This window comes from Lynx rufus, unplaced genomic scaffold (assembly GCF_022079265.1).
Source record: "Lynx rufus isolate CCGP_SWC_20201006 ecotype Redwood Valley unplaced genomic scaffold, mLynRuf1.p SCAF_24, whole genome shotgun sequence".
Lineage (NCBI taxonomy): Eukaryota > Metazoa > Chordata > Mammalia > Carnivora > Felidae > Lynx > Lynx rufus.
In genome coordinates this window covers 13,025,978-13,048,289 of record NW_025814839.1, presented here as the reverse complement: position 1 = coordinate 13,048,289, position 22,312 = coordinate 13,025,978, and the positions used below count along the sequence as shown (strand labels likewise).

Here is a 22,312-nt window from a genome sequence, read left to right as displayed (position 1 = left end):
CGTCCATGGTCACAGTGCCCATCATGACGGGCACTACATCCTTCCCGTGCCTACAGCTCATCTCCTCATTCTTAGAATCCCTCGGGGAAGAGACCCCGGCTGTCTTAGTCACCTCTTTATCCTCAGCCTGGCACACATAGGTGCTCTATCAATACATGAAGATGAGTAAGTGTGAAGGAGAGAGGCAGTGGCAATTTATGATGTAAAAAAAGGTACAATGAAACAGAAAAGTTCCATATCCTTTACGTAGTCAACGGCTTTACTGCTCACAGACTTCCTGTCCTCGTAAGACCAATTCCTACGAGCAAGTCCTGCGAGGCAGTGGAAAGCCCGCAGTACCCACACTCTTGTGTTCACAGGGGCGGGGTGAGGGGGGCGGGGCGCAGAACTTTCTTCCTTGCTCAGCTAAGAAGGAAAATGCTGGGCAGAGACCCATGTGATGAAGATATTATGCGGCCGATAAAAATGACACTTTGGAAGAACCGCTGACCAAGATAAAATGCTTCTAAAATGATTAATGGAAAGGGCACAACTACGTATTTCAGTCTAAATATATACATACGTGTAGCACACTCAGGCACAGGTGGTTATCTTTGGAAAATGGGATTAAATATGGTCTAGGTTTTCTTTCTTTTCTTTTTTTTTTTTTCTAGTTTTCTATTCAGAAAAACAGTAACTTTTGAAAGCAAATGGCACTCCGTAATGAAAACAAGAGCCAGGTCACAGGAGCAAGCTGGCCGCGTCAGGACGGAGGTTAGTGTGAGCCATTTAGCTGAGGTGTATCAACCTCGAAGGGGAATAGCTCAAAAACAACCTCCTCCAAAATATATTTTCTGAGCTAAGGAAGCCAGAAGAAAATCAGCTTTTTCTAAGAAAAGTCATCCCCCAATGTTGGAGACGGAAGAAGACGCCTCAGGCCTCCCAACCTGTGAGTATCTGCAGCCGGATCTGGGTCAGAGTCGTCAGCGAGGTCTGGTAGAGGACGCAGATGTTGCAGACCTTCTGGACCTCCGCAGAGTCCACACGCTTACCCCCAACAGGCCTGAGAATATTCCGAACTGATGCGGACTTCTGAAACGCGCGCTTCAGGAGGTCTGGCATGGAGAGGAGAAGGAACGTGTGAGCAGACGCTCAGCCATCTGCCCAGTTTCACTCTGTAAAGAGCATTTCGATAATGTGCCTCCTTTATAGCCAGGGCCAGACAGTGGGGCCACTGCTCTGACTCAAGTTATCTCTCTGGGATAAATTAGAAAAGCATTAACCACAGGCTTTTAGGTGGAACCCAAAGACCTCTTCAGAACATCAGAAGATGTTCCAGAACAAGCCAGGCACATTCGACTCCTACAGGGGATTCCTTTACTTTGCCACCGGACTTCAGAACCCACAAGGGTAAAAATTCGACCGTATTAGGGGATGATGGGTGAAGGCGGGTGGTCTGGTTGATTCCCAGTTCTCTGTACTTTCAGAGGGGAGCAGCATCAACCTCGAGCACTGATACTTGCTTTGGGTTGTACTCGAAGGTTAGTTTTAAACCTTCTCCCTTACATTTACATCCTGCTGAAGCGACACTGAGCCCTGCTCCCGGGCAGCTGTGACATGGGGCTCTGCACCACACTGGCTGGCAGAAGAAAAGTCACCCGGAACCTGGACATTTGCCACAGGCAGGTGGCACCACAGAACTCGGTGTCACTGGCATTTCCCGAACTTTTCTCAGAGTGGGCAAGAAACCTTTCCATGGACCCTATGACTGATTCCGCAGTAGGAGCAATGCCAAGGTGGCCTGGCCAGTGACCCAGTGTCCTCTGCATAAGGACCCCCACGTGGGAGACTTTTTCTATGATTAGGAACTCAGAAAGGCTCTACTTCCCTTAAGAAATGAACCTTCTGAGGCATGTGGGTGGCTCAGTCAGTTAAGCGTCTGACTCTTAGTTTGGGCTCAGGTCATCATCTCGCAGTTCATGAGATGGAGCCCCACGTTGGGCTCTGCGCTGACAGCGCGAAGCCTGCTTGGGATTCTCTCTCTCTTAAATAAATAAATAAACTTAAAAAAACTGGGGGCACCTGGGTGGCTCAGTTGGATAAGTGTCTAACTCTTGGTATTGACTCAGGTTGTGATCTCACAGTCGGTGGGATCAAGTCCCGTGTTGGGCTCTGCACTGACAGGGCAGAGACTGCTTGGGATCCCCTCTCTCCCTCTCTCTCTGCCCCTCCCTCGCTGATGCTTTTTCTCTTTCTTTCAGAATAAATAAACTTAAAAAAAATTTAAAATTTAAGAAACGGGCCTTCTTTCTTCCTGCTAGAGAAGAGTAAGAAAAGATCCCCACCCCCCTTTTCATTTTAGCTACTAGAAATTCAGAGCCAAATGGAAGTCCAGAGACAACCACCATGGCCCTTGTGGCACACCCATCTGTGGACACTCTTCTCTATATACGACCTCGGTTTTGTTCACCTACTGCTACTTCCCTAGTCCTTGTTTTCTATTCCTGAAGATTTTCTATTGCTATTTTGCTGAATGTGAACTTGGCTTAGTGGTCTTAAAACCCTTGTGGGAGAAGTCCGAGAGTCACAGAAACAGAGGGGAGAAGGCACACAGGGACAGCAGGAGCGGCCCCCGAGCCAGGCAGAGCCACAGGGTCGGCCCCTCCGAGCCACTTACTCTTCACGGGAAGCACGTTCTGGGGGGATGCCGGCTGCGCGTGGGCTGGCTCCTGGTTCTCCAGAAGCTTCTTGTTCAGGATGTCACTGAAGAAGATCCGGATCAGAGGCACCCCCCACAGGAACTGCAGCTGTTTGGTGATCAAGGGCATGGACTCGTTAAGGCTACGAGAGAGCAGGAGACCGGTGCTGTCAGCTCCACCTGACGGATGGCCGGGGAGAGCCCGCTCAGCTCCCCAGCGGGCCTTCCACTTGGAGGGGTGGCTACAACCTGCCACTCGACATGGCGAGTAAGAGGATACGAAAAAGGGGGCCTAGATGCATAAGGCGCTGGCCTCTTTGCCTTCTCTGCCACCCCACCCAGGCCTCCCGTGTCGCCAACAGCATCCCTGCTCGCCCTAGGGCCGCAGGCTCCACCTGCCATAGTCATGCCCTCTCTCTGTTCTGACCCCACCCCATTTACCATCCAGTCAACAAAAGCCATCTGCCGTCTGCTGCACTGGCCTCTTCTTCACATCCAGCCCGCAGGCCTGGCCCGCGAGTCTCCACGACCCCCTACCTCCTGAAAGTCTCCCCGCTCCACGCCGCAGCCCTAGCGTCAGACTCACACTCCTGAAATCCGCCTTCATCACCTCCCGGCTTAAGATCCTATGAGGGCTCCCTTGGCTCCCGGCACCACAGTGGAAACAGCCACCACCCATGAGCACGAGCCAGGCCTAGAGGCAGGCCCTTCACGTACCTTATCTCCTTCAATCCTCTGAAACAACACACTCCGAGAGACTGTGAAAATCATCCCCGGGTTTCGGGCAAGGAGAGCAGGGTAAAGGGGCTTGTCCAAGTCCACTCAGAGCAGACCAGGTTGCCCACTGCTGCCCCCCCACCCCCCGCCCCTCCTGCCTCCCAGAACATCCTTCCTGAGGCCACAACACACCTGCCCCATTCTCCTCAGGCTGGGCTATCACACTGGGGCCCGTCACGGGCTGGCCATTTGTCTTTTCAACCGGATGGCACTCTGGTAGGAGGAAAAGGGAGACTATCCTGGGATTTCCTCCCCTGGCCCTCACTCTTTGTTTCAAGGACATCTGCCAGGGATCCAGGCAGCTATCTGAACAGGAAAAGAGCCGGAAGCTCTAGCCACCTTCACTCCCGAGACCTGCCTCATCTCAGCCCAGGAGGCTTGTTCTGTTTTCAAATCTGTGATGCCGTTTACTTAATCTCTCTCTTTGAGCCTAGCGCTTTTAATGTTTTTGAGTCCTTTAGTTACAAAATTTTAAATTTATATTCCACCTCTTGAAAAGGATCTGAGGTGACCTCTACCCCCTTTCAGTCACGGGGCTTATTTTAATCACCTCCAAAATATGGCAGTCTAGGGAGTCAGGAAAAGTGATACTGAAAAAGAATAAATAGGGTTGACAGATAAGGTTCACAATTTACTAAAGAATGAAATACAAAATAAATGATCTCAAAAAAGACCAACAACAAAAAACTATTGAGTGGCGCCTGGGTGGCTCAGTCAGTTGAGCGTCCGACTCTTGATCTCAGCTCAGGTCACGATCTCACAGGCTGTGGGTTCAAGCCCCACATCGGGCTCTGCACTGATGGTGTCAAGTCTGCTTGGGATTCTCTCTCTCTCCTCCTCTCTCTCTCTGTCCCTCCCCCACGCATGTGCATGCTCTCTCTCAAAATAAATAAACTTAAAAAAAAAAAACAACCTGTTGGTATTTACAGGTTAAAAAAAAGAAACTGAAGGGACATTCACACGGTTGTGTCTGGGTAGTAGCACAATGGGATGGTTTTTTTTCTTTTGGTCTTATTTAGATTTTATCCAGTGAATATATATTACTTTTGCAACCAGAAACAAAACAACAGAAGCCGGAAGAAAGATGGAAGGAAGAAGGGGGAGGTGGTGAGAGACAGGCAGGAGACAAGAAAGGCAGTGATTTGCCCTGGGACTTACCCATAGTCCACAGATTGGGAGAACCAGCCGAGGACGGGGTGCCAGTGCGTCAGGTTGGATTTCTTCTGGGACACGTACTTCTGACAGTAGCACAGCATCTGGGTGAGCAAACTCACGAACCCATCCGTCTCTTCCTCTAACACCTTGGGGCTGAGGGAGCCCAACTGCAGAAGGTTGCCTGCAAAGAGAGAAGGCTGAGTGCAAGGAGCCCGGGCAGACCCACTTCGTCACCTGGCAGCCCCGCTCTCCGCCTGGGGCTCCCGCAGTCACGTCCGTGTGCAGGAAGAAATCCCACGTGGAGAGGCACCTGGCAGCTGGCAGTGCCGGGGCTGCTCCGTGTTGCGCCTGGCTTCAAACCCTGGCCCTGCCACAGAGGAGCTGTGCGACCCTCAACCCACCTCTCGAATCCGTCTCCTCATCTAGAAGACTGGAATAATGATCCCCACTCTTGCCGTGAGGATGACAGGCAGACTCATACGCAGACGTGTGTGAACTTTAGTTAGCATATGACACTTCGATACGACACTAAAACTTGAGAATCGAGAGTCAATATAAGAAATGACCTTTGGAAGGACACCTGAATGTCCTAGGAAGTCACTCTTGTTCAGCGTTCACCGAAGTTACTCACCACGAACTCCCTTAAAATTTAGCCCCAAGGACCTTTTTCTCCATTAAAAAAAACCTCTTCTAAGTGATGAGAATTACGCTCTACCCATTCGCTTCTGTCCTTTCTCTACTTACAAGGAAAACGTAAAATAGATGATGAGGCTCTGCTCCGATCTAAACACCACCCAGCTGTGCCCTCCCTTCTCTTTTGAGATGAGAATTACCCAGGTGACTCATCCCATTTTCATTCTTCTCTTGGATGCCAGGAAGCTGAGGGCCAAAATTTAACATTTTTCACTCAGCCAGGTTGCCAGGTTGCTACATTTTCCATCAGTTTTCAATTCTACGTGTCTATTTTATGTATCTAACTACATGTCTTTTATCGTTAGGTACTTCCAAGCGTTACTAAAAACAACTCATGATCCCCAGAACAGTAAAAAGCAAACACACTTGGGCTTCTCCTGATGCCCAGCCACAGATACTCACCCATTAGACAAAGCGTATGGCATCCTTCTAAGCTTTCACATACGTCACGGCATCGATCTTCGTTTCTTAAAAATGCGATGAATTTACGAAGCATGTCATGAGATTCTAAAACAGTGAGGCGCTGCAAACAATTGCAGACTGTTAGAGCGGGAGCCGACAGGAAGAATTTCCCACTGGAGCATGAACTTGGTCGCTTGCACATCAACACCTAGATGCCAAACATGCTCTCAATGGCCAGGAAGAAAATGAACAAAGATGAGGACCTGGCTCTCTCGGCTGCTAACAAGGCCGCTAACAGCTCCTGCCTTAGAAGTGTCAGGAGAAGAGGTGGAAACGAAGGGAGAAAACATTTTACTCTCTAATTTCTAAGAAGAATGGCAAAAATGGACTGGGGGTGGGGAACCAGAGAGCCACTTACCTCAGGGGTCACTGTGCTGAGGTGAGTCACGAGAGCAGGCACAGACATGATGTGGATGAGGAATGGCCGAAGCAGACTGTCTGAAAATTGTGCAGCAATCACAGGGCTAGACACAGACAGATCGCCTTATTCACACGGGTTTGCATGTTGCCCCGGAACCAAAGAACCACTCTGCCAATGCCCCCAACTCCCTTGAAATTATGCCTCACAGGACGTCTAGGAAAACTCAAGGCTGAAAATGGGGACATCCAGTCTCAAAAGATCACACATACGGACTAGATGCTCGGTTTCCCTTGGTGCCCTGTTACGTACACCTCTGCATGAGGTCATCAAAAACCTCCCTTAGGGGCGCCTGGGGGGCTCAGTCAGTTAAGCATCTGACTCTCGGTTTCAGCTCAGGTCATGACCTCATGGTTCGTGAATTCGAGCCCTGTGTCGGGCTCCATGCCGACAGCACACAGCCTGCTTGGGATTCTCTCTCCCCCTCCTTTTCTCTGTCCCTCCCCCACTCTTTCTCTCTCAAAATAAATAAACTCTAAAAAACAAAACAAAACACTTCCTTTAGCCTCTCAGTTGTTGCACCTGAGCCCCCTTGGGGGACAAATTCTGCAGACGTCCTGCTAGGTCTCAGGATGTGGCCTTATGTGTGGCCTCAGTGTTTGGCATGGCAGGGGAGGATGGTAAAGGAGACGTTCGCTGCACAGTCCCCACCAGTACAGAGCTCACGCTGCAACCAGGGAGCTGGACAGGCACAAGGGAAAAAAACAGAAACCGAGTCTGGGCAAAACGGGGGCCTGGGGAATGAATGGAACAAGGCAAGTTTGAGAAGGTTCCATGTGCCATGGATTCAATATATGTTGCTCTTGGAATACAAAATTGTGCCCAATATGTGAGACAAGAATAAAGAACGAGGAGTAGAGAGTATGGGCTCTGAGGTCAGGATAGCCTGGGTTCAACTCCTGGCCCTGCCACTCCCTGCTGTGTGACCAGGGCCCTGCTCATGCCTTAACCTCTCTGGGCCTTAACTTCCTCATTTATAAAACTAAGATTAGAGAATGTGGTGAGGAGTCAGTTAATGTGGGTATAAATCTTAAAACAATTGTGTGGCCCATGAATGTTGGCTATTTGCATCATAGGATTTAGTGATCACGTCTGAACATAACGTTTATAATTTTACAGACTTTCAATAGTATATCCTACTGTGACAAAAGCACTAGGTATTTTGTTTTAAAAGGTCCTGGCCATGTTCAATTACATTCAAATACTCAGAGGGGGAAAAGGACACTACTTAAGGAAAAGGCTTCAGAGCCGCCTGGCCTTCAGAGTGAGCCAACAGACTCTAACGACTCTAACGTACAGAGTGAAAAAATCTAAATGATGGAGGCTACCACATTCTTAAAGGAGAAGGAACATGACGGAATGGCTGGATGTGACCCTCTCGGTGAATCACTCTTGAATTACAACACTCTGGGTGGGGGAGGGACGTTGGAACGGAAGGGAAGACTTCTGTTCTCAGGAGACGGAGGAGGGCGGCAGAGCGGCCCTGTGCCCTGGAGCTCAGGCACCTGCGTGTCAACGCTTCCCTGCCTCTGACGAGAGGGGAGAGTGGGCGAGGCTGGAACGAACTGCTCCAGAAAGTGACTCAGAGAGAGCAGATGCAGGACACCTGCCACTGGAAAACCTGTTTGCACCTATGTCTTAGGACTCATTAAATACGACTCCTCTCAGAGTCTGAAAGGAAGGTGTGTTTGTTTACTAGATGATCTGGTCTACTTCTGTAACTAATTACAGCATCACTGGCAGACCCCTGCTCCTCTCGTAAGGATCTGGCTTCTAGAAATGGGCTGTCCAACGCAGTAGCCAGTAGCCACGTGTGGCTCCCGACCACTTAAAATGTGGTTAGTTCAGATGCAGGTAGGCTTTAAGGGTAAAATACACACCAGGCTTTGAAGACTCAGTATGAAAAGAAATAAATTATTAATTTTTTTAAATGTTTATTATTTCTTTTTGAGAGACAGAGTGCAAGCGGGGGAGGGGCAGAGAGAGGGAGACCCAGAATCTGAAGCAGCTCCAGGCTCCGAGCTGTTAGCACAGAGCCCGATGCGGGGCTCAAACCCACCAACGGTGAGTTCGTGACCTGAGCCGAAGTCAGACACTTAACTGACTGAGCCACCCAGGCACCCCAAATTAATTTTAACTAAAATAAAGAATTTAAAAGACTGACTACATGTAGAAATGATTATATTTTGGATATATCGATTTAAATAATTTCCCCTTATTTCTGGTCTTTTTAAATGTGGTTCTCATTACAGAGAAGGCTGCTCTAGACCAGCCTTGTCCAACAGAACTTTCCGTGATGGTGGAAATGTTTCTTCTTTGTGTGGTCCAATAAGGCTGTCACTGCTCAGTCTCACGTGGTCCCGAAGCACCTGAAACGTGGCTAATGCAACTGAGGAACGGAATTCTTTTTTTGTTTTTTATTTTAATTTTAGTTTCAGTTTTAAAGAGAGGCGGAGAGAGAGAATGCGAGCAGGGGGCAGGGGCAGAGGGAGGGAGAGAGAGAACCTTAAGCAGGCTCCACACCTAGCATGGAGCCAGATGCAGAGCTCGATCCCATGACTCTGGGATCATGACCTGAGCAGAAATCAAGAGTCAGATGCTCAACCAGCTGAGCCACCCAGACGCTGCAAGGAACTGAATTCTTAATTTTAATATATGTCTATTTAAACCCCAGGTGGCTAATGGTTAGTGGAAAGTACAGTCTAGACCAGGAGTGGCAAAAATGGCTCACAGGCAAAATTCTGCCCCTTGCCTATTTTTGCAAATACGGTTTTGTTCAAACATGGCCATTCTCCTCTGTGTACGTATCATCTATAGGTGCTTTGTGCCACACCAGCAGGGTGGTTGTGACGGACACTGCATGGATCACAGAACCGAAAATACGTATTAGCGGGCCCCTTGCAGAAAAGTTTACCAACCAATCTCTAGACCATCGTTTGCTAACTGGTATTCCACAGGAAAGGAGTCCATGGGACACCAATAGACACGTTCCACCAGTGAAAACTTAGGTGGGGGTATTCCATGTTCAGATATGTTTGGGCTGGCACCGGATTAAACAGGCCCAAAGGTTCTTAGACCTCAGGACTTGTCAAGAGCTCTCTGCAGTAAAGTGCCCTGTGGATTAGCAAAGGGGGGCAGGGCAGGGAGCTTTATGTCACTGGTTTGACCATAACACTCCCCCTGCCCAAAGTTATTATTATCTTGGGAATTAAGATGATCAAGTTATCATATTAACATCTCCCCCAAGTCTGTGCTCCTCTCAACAGTTTAAGAATGTTCTGGACCCAGTCACAGACACAGCTTTGTGCACTTGGTAATTCTCAGAATTGCAGGCATAATTTCTATATGGAAGTACTTAGCTTATGTATTTTGTATCTCCAATCTAAGTGAAGGCAAACAGCACAACCTCTCTGAGCCTCCAGATTCTAACATTTTATTGTATTTTATTTATTTATTTTAAGTTTATTTATTTATTTTTGAGAGAGACAAAGACAATGTGAGTGGGGGAGGGGCAGAGAGAGAGAGAGAGAGAGAGAGAGAGAAAGACAGACAGACAGACACTGAGAGAATCCCAAGCAGGCTTTGCACCATCAGCACAGAGCCCAATGTGGGGTTTGAACTCACTAACTGTGAGATCACGACCTGAGCTGGAACCATTAGTTGGATGCTTAACTGACTGAGCCACCCAGGCGGCCCAGATTTTAACATTTTAAACCTGGGCTCACAACACTACTCCCTTCACCCTCTACTCTGCCTTTCGCCGGGCCTCTTCCAGCTCAAGGGGTTCTCTTTATCTTATCAACTAAAAAGCTCAAAAGGAAAAATGCTTGGGTCTTGGGTCCTTGGCACAATGAAAGCAATTCGCTTTGAAAAGCTTCCTTCAAATCGCGATGCAAAAAATTCAGGGGCACAGACAGAAGAGCTGCCACAGATGCACCCTGTCTGTGAACAGAACAGAACAGGCAAGCCCCGACACGTAACATGAGGAACAGGAGGAAGGGAAAGCGAGAGGAGGAAGTTTCCGGAAGCACGCCAGCCCCTCAGCTGGAGTTACTTACCGCAGTGCGAGAGAAAAGGTCGCAGTTAAAGTGCTTTTGGACAGACAAGGCCGGGGTCTTGCCAGGCCACGGGTTAACAGCATCTGAAAAAGAACATTTTAACTGGTCAGGGGCCGATGCCAACCTACAGTCACTTGTACGTAAAAAAGCAGCACAGAAGTAAAATGAATGCTTCAGATAAAAAAAAAAAAAAAAAAAAAAACCTATATTTAGAATGTTTTCCAAAAATGAAGGGAGAGCAAAGTAAAGGGTATCTCCTTCATTATACCACTGTCTCTCTAAATATTGTGTTTAAATTTTTAAAATAAGAAACAGCCAAAAAAGTTTACAGCCAATAAAAAGACTACCACCCTTAAAATTTCATATGTATGCTACTCCTACATTCTGGCATCCAGTAGAAGATTCCTCACAGAGACGTGCTGCTGACGGCACCACCTTCGGCCATCACACCGCCTCCCAGGGTTCATGTGAGAAGAGGAAACCCGATCAGGAAGGAGCCCATCTCAGCGCCGGGCAGGAGGAAGGGTTCAATCAATGCTACTTCTAAACCCGAGAATTCCAAACCACTTTTAAACAGCGATTAGAGTTCCGGCATTTATTTCCCCGGGTGTGTGAGCCGGCACAACAGGGGTGGTGTGGACAGAAGGGTGTTTGAGGACACAGCAAGAAAGCTAACTCCAGACTTCACCCAAGAAGGAACCCAAGGGAATCAAATCCTGAGGCCTCCCCTCTCGACTTTAAGTGTCAGCGGCTGGGTCATTTCTGCAGCCAAAGATGTAGCACAACGAAGGGACCCCAGTGCCACTGTCCTCCCTCGACACAGACCACAAGCGACTCAAGGTGGGGGAAGGGACAGGACGCTGAGCATTAAACTCCTCCTGCAAAAAGGCTTCTGTGAAGAGGGCACCAGGTAATGCCAAAATCAGCTGTGAAAATTCAAGTTCAGGTACTGAAGAGAGAGGTCACGTGTTCGGGGACGCACTCACAAACCTGCAGCACAGGATAGAATCCATGCTGGTTGAGATGTCCCATTATATTCGCACAGATGTGGTTCATGGCTGGCCGAAGATTCTCCCCTGAATGAAGAAAGACGTGTGAGAGAAAAGGCACTGGCCTGACCGTGAACTGTTTATAGCACACCCCAGGCCCGAGGCCATCATTTCGGTGGCTTGTCTTCCTACTCCCCTTCAGCCTGGTATCAGGCACAGGGAGAGGATGAACTCCAGAATCCACTCTCCTGGAAGGTCCAGCTCAAGTGTCACCTCTTAGGATGGGTCCTATGATCTCCCTCAGCCAGAAGTAATGTCCCCAGCCTCTGAGCACCTGTCGCACCTTTCCTAATTCCCTCCGAGGGCCTAGCACCGTTTGCTCTCTGTGGCCACCGCCTCTCCCCGCTGGGAGACAGACACCCTGGAACTCAAGGCCAGAACTCCCCAAGATTTAAATGCCCCCCCCCCCCCACAGCACACGCCTTAAAATAACCCCTCTTTTCTGGCCAGGAGCCTTTACACATAGTTGCCTCTGTTCTCAAAGTCCTCCCCCTTGGCTCTGCGAACCCCAACTCTCCCTCCAGCTGTTCACTCAGACATCACTTCAGCGGGAGAGCCTGAGTCCCAGACACAGGGAGGCAGGGCCTCCCGGATCCACTCAACGTTCTTGTTTCTCCGTAGTCTTCCTTCCGAGCGCTACGTTTCACACGGTCGTCATGACATGCGTGTGTTCACATGTAAGTCCTTCCTATATTCGCATATAGTCACAGATATGGGACTTCCCTTTAGCGTCTATCTCCCTCACCAGACTCTCCAGTTCTGTGAAGGGCGGGCGGGCACACGGCAGTCTTTGGCACCTGAAGCCCGAGGGCAGCAGCCTTCTCTGTATCTCCAGTGCCCGCACAGAATGTGGCACGGAGAAGGCCATTTGCAGAGCGGATGGACAAAATGAATGGACAAAACATGGAAGGCTCAGTACGGCATCTGAGGGAGGAGGCAGCTTCATGATGCAAATCTTATGGACAAAATAGAATTATTTGCTGCCCAATGATTGTGACACGAATGACAAGGCTTGAGTGAATATCATCACTTGGAGGCTGAGGTGCTATGGGAGTTTTAAAAAATGAGCTCAGGGGGACCGTGCCTTTAAACAAATTCAAAGGAGAGATTAGAACACACAATCCTGAATGTATTCTGGATATTACAATGCTATCTGATGGAAACGTCAAGGGCATCTTCATTGGTATGCTTTCAGGGCCCCCCCTGAGGCTTATGGCAGTGAAAATGCTTCCTAAAAAGGAGAAAAGGTCCCCAAGGTCTCTATGCAAATGCTACTTGGGAAAGATTTTGAAGCCAGTCCCACAGACCTTTTCCGCGGAGGATTTTCCATGTTGAAGTGTCTGTGAAGGTGACAAGCATTGTGAGGTACAGCGTGATGAGTCTGGAGTCCTGTAAGATTTCAGGCTGGAAAACAACAAAGAGACTGAGATGAAGTCATACGTCCAACAGCGGAGCAGCCACTCACAACTTGCCTGGATACACTCTGCCACCAATCGGCGAGTCAGGACCGTCCGAGTTTATTCTTTTACTCTTGGGGAATGACCACTTTGGGAGTTCAGGGACAGGGATTCTGGCACACGAATCCTTGAGCACGGAATCTGAAATACTCTCCGGAATGGAGAATGAGAATTCTTGGGAAGCAAGCTGACTGGAGCTGGCCTGCTGTGTACATGGATGGATGGATGTACGGACATACGTTCACTGGAGCAGCAGAGTAGAAATGCAATTGAACATGACGGGGACTCTGGGCTCGGACTCCCTGCTTGACCACTGGCTAGATGTGTGAGTTAGGGCAAGCTGCTTACCCTCTCTGTCCCCCAGTTCCTCAGCTGTTGACTATGGGTGGTAACATTGCTTTCTTCATAGGGTTGTGTTAAAAATGAACGGATTAATGTAAACAAAGCACCAAGAACAGGGCCTGACACACAGGTAACTCTATGTAATACTGATTATCATAATCATAATTCATGCTTGCTGCCAGGTCAAGGCCAGGAGAGTCAATCACAAGTGCCCTGAGAGAGATGGCTAGAGATATGGGGGCTCTGGGGACATCTGCTCCATCGCTCAGCTCCCACCTGAGTCAAGCCTCTGCCCCTGAAACCTCTCTCCCAATGTGCGAGGTGAAAATGTCCACTGTTTGCAACCACTCACACCCCTGCCCACCTTCTCTTAACACAAGGGTGGGCATAGGACCAGAAGGGCCAGTGGCAATACCTTCCCCCCTCTTGCCACTGTGACCAGTTTGAGGTTGAGACCAGGACAACACTGGGCCTTTACTGTCCTCTCTGATTCCTAAACTAGTGGGAGAGGCCTCCCTTTTCTCTTTGGTCAAGATAAGAGTGAGGATATGAGGCCAGAACTACTGTGATTACAACAGGAGAGAATAAAGCGATTCCAAAAGGGAGCAGAGAGGAGAGAAAGGGATGAGGGAGAATCCTAGAAGCTCCTGGCTCTGGTCATCCCTGGCTGCCACATTACAGAGAATATTCTATAAAAAATATTCTCGGGGCACCTGGATGGCTTGGTCGGTTGAGCATCCAACTTCGGCTCAGGTCACAATCTCATGGTTCAGTTTGTGAGTTCAAGCCCCATGCCGGTGTCTCTGCTGTCAGCACAGAACACATCTTAGATCCTCTGTCCCCCCAAAATAAATAAACATTTAAAAAAATATTCTCCTTCTTGCTTAGCTTGTATGTATTAGGAGCTGCACATGTTGGATTTCTGCACTTGTTTAGTTAAAAATTTTTAATGTTTGTTTATTTTTGAGAGAGAGAGAGAGAGAGAGAGAGAGGCAGGCAGGGGAAGTAGGGGAAGTAGCAGAGAGAGAGAGGGAGACATAGAATCCGAAGCAGGCTCTAGGCTCTGAGCTGTCAGCACAGAGCCTGATGCGGGGCATGAAGTTATGAACCGCAAGATCATGACCTGAGCTGAAGTCAGACGCTTAACTGACGGAGCCACCCAGGTGCCCTGGGTTTCTGCACTTGTAACAAGAAGCCTGACTAGTATAATGTAAACGATAAGTTATCCATTATTTCAAAAGAATAAAAAGAAAGGCAACAGATTTCTGGGTGTTAAGACTGTGGTGAGCATAAGCCAATGTTCAGAATGTTATACGTGAAAAGAAGGACTCATACTGATAATGGTATCTAGCTTGCTCTCTCCTAGAACAGGGGTGCTAATAATTCTTTACTAGACTCTGATAAACTTCCAAAGAAATAACCTATGATGGAATCTTGAGGACTCTCAAGATATACTCTAAAGGCCTCCAATGAGAGGGAATATATTTACAATGAAAAGGATACATTTACAGGTGTCTTGTTCTGTTTTTACCTTGAGCTGCTCAAGAAACTCACAGCAACACCAAAGAATGTGTTTGATCTGTTTAATCCACAGGAGGGTGAGATCCTTGGAAAGAGCCAAGGACACATACCACACCTACAAGCAGGAGAAAAAGAAATGTAATGGGCAGAAACAGGGACCAAATTACATATGTTCTAGCTACTGGGACAGGACAAGTTCACTAGGTCCAGCGCTGGGGAAGGCAGTGGGAATGAACAGGTGAATAAACAGGGAGTAGGACTTATCTGAACACTAAACCCATAGATAAAATAGCCTAGTGAGGGAATTTACCATCCTAAGAGGTCAGAGGAGAACGCAGTCCTTGGATAATGAAAAGACTAAGAAAACCAGTTGCACTGCGGTAATGTTTTCAATTCATTACTTATTAGGCAGGTGTGTGTGTCCACGTATGCAAAGTCCGACCTAACAAAATCATAACACTTAGCAGGAACTTTCAGAACCAAAGAGATCGGCCTGAGAGCTTGTGGGAGACTTCCCAGCCCCCGTCTTGCTTACCTTGGGTTCGTTCTCAGCATCCATGCTGCTCAGGATGCAGCGACACAACTTCTCAAATCTCTGCAAAGAGGAAGGATGGGGGTTACACGTTTCTGCAAGCCACACTGAAATGGGAAAGCAGCAAGCGTTCTGTGGGTACCTGGCACGTGCAGGACTCACACGACGCCAGATGACTCACGGACGTGATCATATTGAATTCCCCCTTATAGATGTGGAAACTGGGGATCAGAAAGGCCAACGTAAGGTTCTCAAATTGGTGGCCCACAGGCTGGAGGAGCCCTACACGTGGTTTCAGCCAGGGGTGCCTTTGGAAAAAACACAATCAACCCGGCAATCTGGGCCTGTGCTCCTGCGGGCTAGCAGCTGTTCCCGGGGTCGCGCTCTACTGGTGGCCACTCTGTTAAGCACCACAGACACGGACTTTTTCCCCACAACCTGTCACGCCATCATTTTTTTTTTTTTTTTAATTTTTTTTTCAACGTTTATTTATTTTTGGGACAGAGAGAGACAGAGCATGAACGGGGGAGGGGCAGAGAGAGAGGGAGACACAGAATCGGAAACAGGCTCCAGGCTCTGAGCCATCAGCCCAGAGCCTGACGCGGGGCTCGAACTCCCGGACCGCGAGATCGTGACCTGGCTGAAGTCGGACGCTTAACCGACTGCGCCACCCAGGCGCCCCTCACGCCATCATTTTTAACTTGAAATGCAAAAGGAAGGAAAGTGGAAACTGGAAACCACGTTACGCTGTCTATACCGGCCCTGGATCCACCCTTAAAAGTGCTATGGCCCCGGGCAGCCACCTCAGCATTCTGGACTAGTTTCCTCCGTCAACAGGGGTCACCTCACGGCACCTGCCTGTCCTCATCTTCCTGCCTGTGTAGTCCTGCCTCTCTCTGGGCTACATGTTCCGTAGGGTTAGAGACCCCGCCCATCTCATTTCCTTCTGGGGCCCCACTGCCTAGAAGAAGGTCTGGCACAATGGGATGCTTAGCAGTAATGAACGTCTAACCCCTGGGAGCACAGAGGCCCTCCTCGATGGGACCGTCAGTACTATTACAGACAACTCGCTACTTCCTGGAATCGTTTCTAGGCTGATCATTCCAATCCCCAAAGTGCAACCAGCACGTTTCATTTGGTTTACAGGATTTAAAAGAAATTTCAAATTAGCTACCAATTTTTACAAATGAGAAAAACGAGTACAAGGATCACCAGCATCTCTCTTCAAAATTCACAGCAGTCCACCACTGGCTGGAGCCCAGGACTGGCCGCCCCCCTTCAGTGGCCATGCCACATACCCCATCAACTCCCTCTGATGTCATCATTCCCCATCACCACCACCTCCTGCCAGTTACTGATTATTTCTTTTTTGTTAATGTTTATTTATTTTTGAGAGAGCGAGCGAGCGAGCATGAGCAGGGGAGGGGCAGAGAGAGAGGGAAACACAGAACCCGAAGCAGGCTCCAGGCTCTGAGCTGTCAGCACAGCGCCCGATGCGGGGCTCAAACCCACGAACTGTGTGACCATGACCAGAGCCAAAGTTGGATATTCAACCAACTGAGCCACCCTGGTGCCCCTACTTACTATAATTTGTTGTTTTCTCCTGTAAATGGCTTCTTCCACTCAGTTGCCCAACCTGCCTCACTCCTGTATGCATCTGAGTCGGAGTGCTTGTCATGGTCAATGTAAAAGAATTGTGACGATTCTCAGAAGCACTGGGTGTAATCCCCACAAAACACGTCCCAAGAAAATAAAAAGGGCAGGATGTGGTGGTAACAGAATCTATCTTGTAGCATCACTATAAGGATTAAATGAATTATATTTGCAAAATACTTTCAAAAGACCTGGCAGATGGGTGAGCACAGTGTTCACTATTATTATTATTTTACCTCATTATCCTCTTTAATTCTGAACAAGAACAGCAGTTTCCTGGCAATCTTAAAAATACAAAGTGCGCTTCTTTTACTGGACTCCACGTCATCGGCTTTAAAAAACTCATCGATCTCTCTCCTAGGAGGGGAAGGAGGCGGAAAGACATTTTAAATTAGGAGCTCACAGCAGCTGGAAGGCTTTTCAAGAACTGTAGGAGAAAACACCATTTTTTCTTGCTATTAACTGGGGACAGGGGACAACGTGCTGAGGATTTCCCAGCACCCACCGGATCTCTCTCTGCAGTCGCCTCCGACACAGGAAACTGCGAACATGGGCCTGGATCTCGACGGCCGCCCGCTCCCGCTCCTTCTGCACCAGCCTTTCCTCCCGAGCCTGACGGGCTCTATCGATGAACCACGCTCTCGAGGTCTGAGAAACGGTGAACATGTTTGCAAGTTTGCACGAACCCTGCAAGGAAAACGGCAAGTGGCTGACGTAGATCATTGAGGAAGAACACACACAGGAAGGGGCTCGCGAGCCAAGGGCGGGCGGGCACGCACTCGGGCAGCAGCAGAGCTACTCAGGACCCTTCAGTTCCCTCCACAGCGGCTAATAGCTCTCCTGGCACAAGTCCCAACTTCCTATCGGCTCTTTTCATGCACCTCATCTAGACCAGCGGTGCTTTTTCCTGCATTAAATAATCACATCTTCTTAAGAGCACAGCATCTGCCACAGGGTGTGGACTCTGTAATTGTTTAATAGATGAACAAAGCATGAACCGGTTCCATCCACAAAGCTCTAATTCAAACCAGGCATCCTCTAGGTCAAAGGTTCCTAGGTATTTGAATTTTCTGGAGCAGTCTAAAGCTGATCAGTCAAATTTATTTTGCAAAGTACAGGCTTGAAGGGAAAAAAAATCGAACATAATTATTTACCGTCACCATTATTTCATTTCTCTGTTCACTCGACAAATATTTACTGGTATCTACTTTGTGCCCAGCACAAAATAAGCCCTTATTTTTTATTTTATTTTACTTTATTTTTTTGGAAAAAGAGCCATTTTAACGCTAAAAAACCAAACGTGTGAGTCCAAAATGCAAGACAATCTGTTAGGTTGAATACATTCGGTTTTATGTATAACTTACCCGGCTGTCCTTACTGTTCCCATTCTGCCAAGGGCTGATAAGGACTTCGGAGCAGAATCTGTCCATCCACTGACTGGCATGTTTTGGACAGAGGGTCTAAACTGTCCATTACATTTTTATCTAAATCACCAATCACTATCTTTTCCCAAAGATGTGGCTTTGGCTATGCCTAGAGCACACAACATGGGTCCGTGGAGCCTCCCACGCTGAAATGATTTCTTTGGATGCTTGAAAACTTTGTCATTCTATCCCAACTATATAAGCAGTCAAGCCGACAAAATTATTCAAAGGGATTACTCAGAAATCCAGACTTCTGGAAAACAATCCCTTTACCATGTTACCTCCCTCAAAGCAGCGCCCACATGAAAAGATCATCAGGAATAAAAAGCTCATTCAAGGCTCTTTCCATGTCAACATACCGAGAGGCTTCTGTGGTCCCTTTTCAACACGGATTTGCATCTGTTAAACAACATGTGGGTCTCTCATCGGTAATTGTCAAAACAAATGAACAGAGCCCACCTGGTCATAGGAAGGCAGGAAAGAAGGCAGGGGAGAAAAAGGTAGCAGTCTTCTGAATCACTTGTTCTCTCTGCCCAGCAGCAGTCTGAATAGCTCACCTGAGGACCTGCCTGTGACACAGAAACGCCAGGTAATCATTAGTGATGTTGCACAGGACTCACTATGCCGAGGGCAGCTTCTCACTTCAGAGGAGCTTGTCCTTCCTGGCAGAAGCAGAAGGAAAAATCCAGATTCGGGGTTAAGTTTTACAGGCAGGGTATCATATATCTTCCGCATTGAATAAAAGTAATAAAAAGTGCCTCTGGTTTAAAACCCTAGTATTCTCATTTTTACTTAATGTCTGATTTAATTTTTTAAACATTTATCCATTTTTGAGAAACAGAGCATGAGCAGGGGAGGGACAGAGAGAGAGGGAGACACAGAATCCGAAGCAGGCTCCAGGTTCTGAGCTGTCAGCACAGGGCCTAACGCGGGGCTCGAACCCACGAACCGTGAGATCATGACCCGAGCTAAAGTGGGATGCTCAACCGACTGAGCCACCCAGGCATCCCTTCATGTTTAAATGTTATAGTGTACCTCCTCAGTCCTTCAGCTGAAAGGGAATAGATTGAAAATAACCCCAAAGAAGCTATTTGAAGCCGCACACACTTCATGGCACTAAGCACGAACAGAGGGGAATGGCATGTTAAGAAGCCATTGAAAGTTATGTGTGGCATTTTTTTAATGAAAAACATTTATGCCTAAGAAATGAAAAACAACATGTAGACAGTGGTTGTTTGGAGGTGGAGGAATGATGGGAAGTTCTGCTTCCTGAACTAGTCCGTTTTCCAAATTCTCTGCAGAAAGCATGCAGTGAGGCAGCACAGCACTGTGAGAGGCACACAGCCTTTCGAGTCACAGCTGGAGCCCGTCTCTAGCTCTGCCACGCAGCCCCCACAGGGAGAGGTCTCAGACCCTTTCTGCCTTAATGAGACAATTTATGTCAAATACCTATCAAGGTGGCTGACAGATTACACAGTAAGTCTAATTGACGTATTCTTTGTACAGATTCGAGAATTTTTTTCTTAACTCTGCGGTACGGGCTCTCATCTGTCTAGTCACTAAGGGCCCTTACGTTCCTCCCCCATTAAATTTTGTCCTATCCCTGGGTGCACGAAGATTCACCAGTCCTGTCACTTGGGCTATGGCCCTGTTTAGATTGGTTAACAGCTTCAAGCTCCAGAGAGCTGTAGAAGACAGGGCCCAAGCCCTGAGCACAATGGTATGATTCTTCCTTAACAGGCAGCGAGTCCCTCATTTGGGGGGGGGGGGGGTGGGGGGGGGGAAAGGGGTGATGAAAAGAAGGAGCCTCTTCTCAATGGAAAAACAGGAGATTGCATATGCAAACTGACAAAGTACCTGAAAGGCTATCTCAACACTTTCACTTCTCCCAAGCAGCCTCGTAGGATAAGATCTCTTCCTTGAGATTAGCATCCCCTCAGCAATGCCATATGCTGGTTTTGTTTACACCGTATAATAGTCTGTACTTGGCAGTTTTTCTAATTCCTTCTTATTCTCCTCTTCTATCTAAAATCTACCAGTTTATTAATCAAAACACATTACGAAGTCTTTTAAGTGTGTATTCGAAGTAACTCTAATGAAAGATTACACAAACTTTGACTTAATCAAAGAAAGAAAAGGCTGTGTAGAGTAGAAAAAAACCTTGGATCATATCGAGTACCCTTGGTTCTTTTTAGTTCTCAGTCTACCTCATTTGGCCAAATTATTTATCCTCTCTAGGCCTCAGATTCCTTATCTGTAAATTGAGGATCATAGTGCCTACCTCCTAGGGGTGCTACAAGAATTAACTGAAATATTTACACTTCCTTGTATCCCAATTTAGTCGTCAGGATGCTGCGATTAGGATTAAGTGGGAAAATACTAACAAGGAGTATCTGAAAGCAGATAGCATGTAACTGGGCTTTACTGTAGCATCCAGACTTAAAACCAAAAAACCCCCCAAAAACAAACTTACAATCCAGTTACGGGAAACAATGATATAGGTGGAAAAATTAGAAACCCAAGAGGTTGGGTTAACCAAGATTACTTAAAAAGCAAAAAGGAAAGTAAGTTGATTAAAGTACCCACTATGTGTCATGTCCCTTCTACATAAGAACAGCAACCCTGTGAGATCACTTAGTATCTCCCATAGTCCATGTTAGACTGCCAGTGATGGGCAGAGCCAAGATTTTAATACTAAGAGACAGGACTCAGACTCTACATCTGTAGTCCCATGATATCTGCTCAACATCAGTCTTCCCTGGATGAGGTCAATTTCCTGGAGAATTATGAAAGAGGCCAGAGTATCATCCAAAGGTGAAAGGCCAGAAATATCAACTGCTGAGCCCGACAGGATTTTCCCCCTATGATGCGAACAGCTGGACAGGCAGGTGTGGTGACCATCACCATTTAAGGGCGGATCACGTATCAGGCAGTGTACAGATATTTACCCAGTCTTTTCAACAGCTCTATAAGGTCTCAAATGGTCCAATTTTGAAAGAACAGGCAATAGCACTTAGGCTATTAATAAGAACAGCTATTATTTATTGAAGGCTATTGCCTATCTAGGTGTGTGTTATCATCAATCCCACCTTCACACAGAGCAAATGAAACGTAGAGGGAACGTGACTTGTGCGAGGTCACTAGACTCCTGAATCTGAAGCCACGTCCAACTCCAAAGCAATTATTTAAAGTAAAACCGACAAGAGCTGGAGACTGCCCCACTCATGGAACAGCAAAAACAAAGAGCTGCGCGTGCAAGGCTGTCCACAGGGCTAAGTTAGGGTCAAATTGCGACCAAGTTTTTCTTTATTGAAATCATTAACACCAGCTGCCTCTACGGAGAGAGCTGAATGCCAGGTACCAAAACTTGTATTACACAGCTCCCTCTGTGAAACGAGCTAATGACTCCGTTCTACAGAGGAAGAAACCGAGGCTCGGAGAGGTGAGGGAACTCACCCAAGGTCACACAGCGAGTATAGGATTTGAACTCCGGTTTGGGGGAGGGACTCCTGAGGCCCAGCATCTTTCCTCGGCATCAACAACAATAACAAACCTTTTTCACCCAGCATTAGCCTGTCTATAAAGGCCTATCGCCCCAGAGCTGAAAAGGGATGGAAACGGCTACGGAGAAACCCCCCTGAACACGAAAGTCAGCCCCCGGCACCCGCCCTCCGACTCGGGGAGGCAGGGACCCGGCCAAAGGGCCACCTCCTTCAAAGTCCCCCCACCACTCGGAAAACACACAACCCTGTTCCCACTCGCTACCCGTAGGCCGTAGACCTTTATCCGCTCGAGGCCCCCGCGCTCCGGGTCGGGGCCGAAGCTACCGCCGCCTCAGCTCAGTGCCCTCGAGCTCTGCCGGACCCGGGGCAGCATCCGAGGCCCGACCGCCATCTTGCCCCGGGGTGTCCTAGCTCAGAGCTCCGCTGGGATGCAACGATCCAGCTCCAGGAAACGACAGTTCCGCAGAGCTTCTTTACCCGGGAAGAACAACCTCCCTGCATCTTGCCCTCCTTTCTGGAAGCTGAAAAAAAGCAGACCGTTCAAGGGCGGGATAATTTCCTGACCCAGCCGAGGGGAGACGCAACCCATCC

At 48.1% G+C, this 22,312-nt stretch overlaps 1 protein-coding gene across 6 annotated transcripts in view; it reads right to left on the bottom strand.

Moving 5' to 3' along the window:
* The window catches only part of UBE3B (ubiquitin protein ligase E3B), a 53,219-nt gene extending 31,079 nt beyond the window's left edge, over positions 1 to 22,140 (bottom strand). Inside the window, exons 1-14 of one of the 6 annotated variants that reach the window (XM_047087972.1) lie at positions 21,984 to 22,140; positions 18,678 to 18,880; positions 17,300 to 17,481; positions 17,031 to 17,151; positions 15,145 to 15,204; positions 14,620 to 14,724; positions 12,597 to 12,693; positions 11,231 to 11,316; positions 10,241 to 10,323; positions 6,123 to 6,228; positions 5,705 to 5,825; positions 4,613 to 4,790; positions 2,657 to 2,820; positions 927 to 1,094 (exon numbers count right to left, since the gene is read on the bottom strand). In XM_047087972.1, coding sequence (XP_046943928.1) covers positions 927 to 1,094; positions 2,657 to 2,820; positions 4,613 to 4,790; positions 5,705 to 5,825; positions 6,123 to 6,228; positions 10,241 to 10,323; positions 11,231 to 11,316; positions 12,597 to 12,693; positions 14,620 to 14,724; positions 15,145 to 15,204; positions 17,031 to 17,151; positions 17,300 to 17,460 — 1,450 coding nt within the window. In that variant the 5' untranslated portion in view covers positions 17,461 to 17,481; positions 18,678 to 18,880; positions 21,984 to 22,140. Of the gene's footprint in view, positions 1 to 926; positions 1,095 to 2,656; positions 2,821 to 4,612; positions 4,791 to 5,704; positions 5,826 to 6,122; positions 6,229 to 10,240; positions 10,324 to 11,230; positions 11,317 to 12,596; positions 12,694 to 14,619; positions 14,725 to 15,144; positions 15,205 to 17,030; positions 17,152 to 17,299; positions 17,482 to 18,577; positions 18,598 to 18,677; positions 18,881 to 21,983 lie in introns of those variants that run through there. The other 5 variants (XM_047087971.1, XM_047087975.1, XM_047087973.1 and 2 more) reach the window with 5 other exon arrangements.
* Between the last annotated feature and the right edge of the window lie 172 nt (positions 22,141 to 22,312).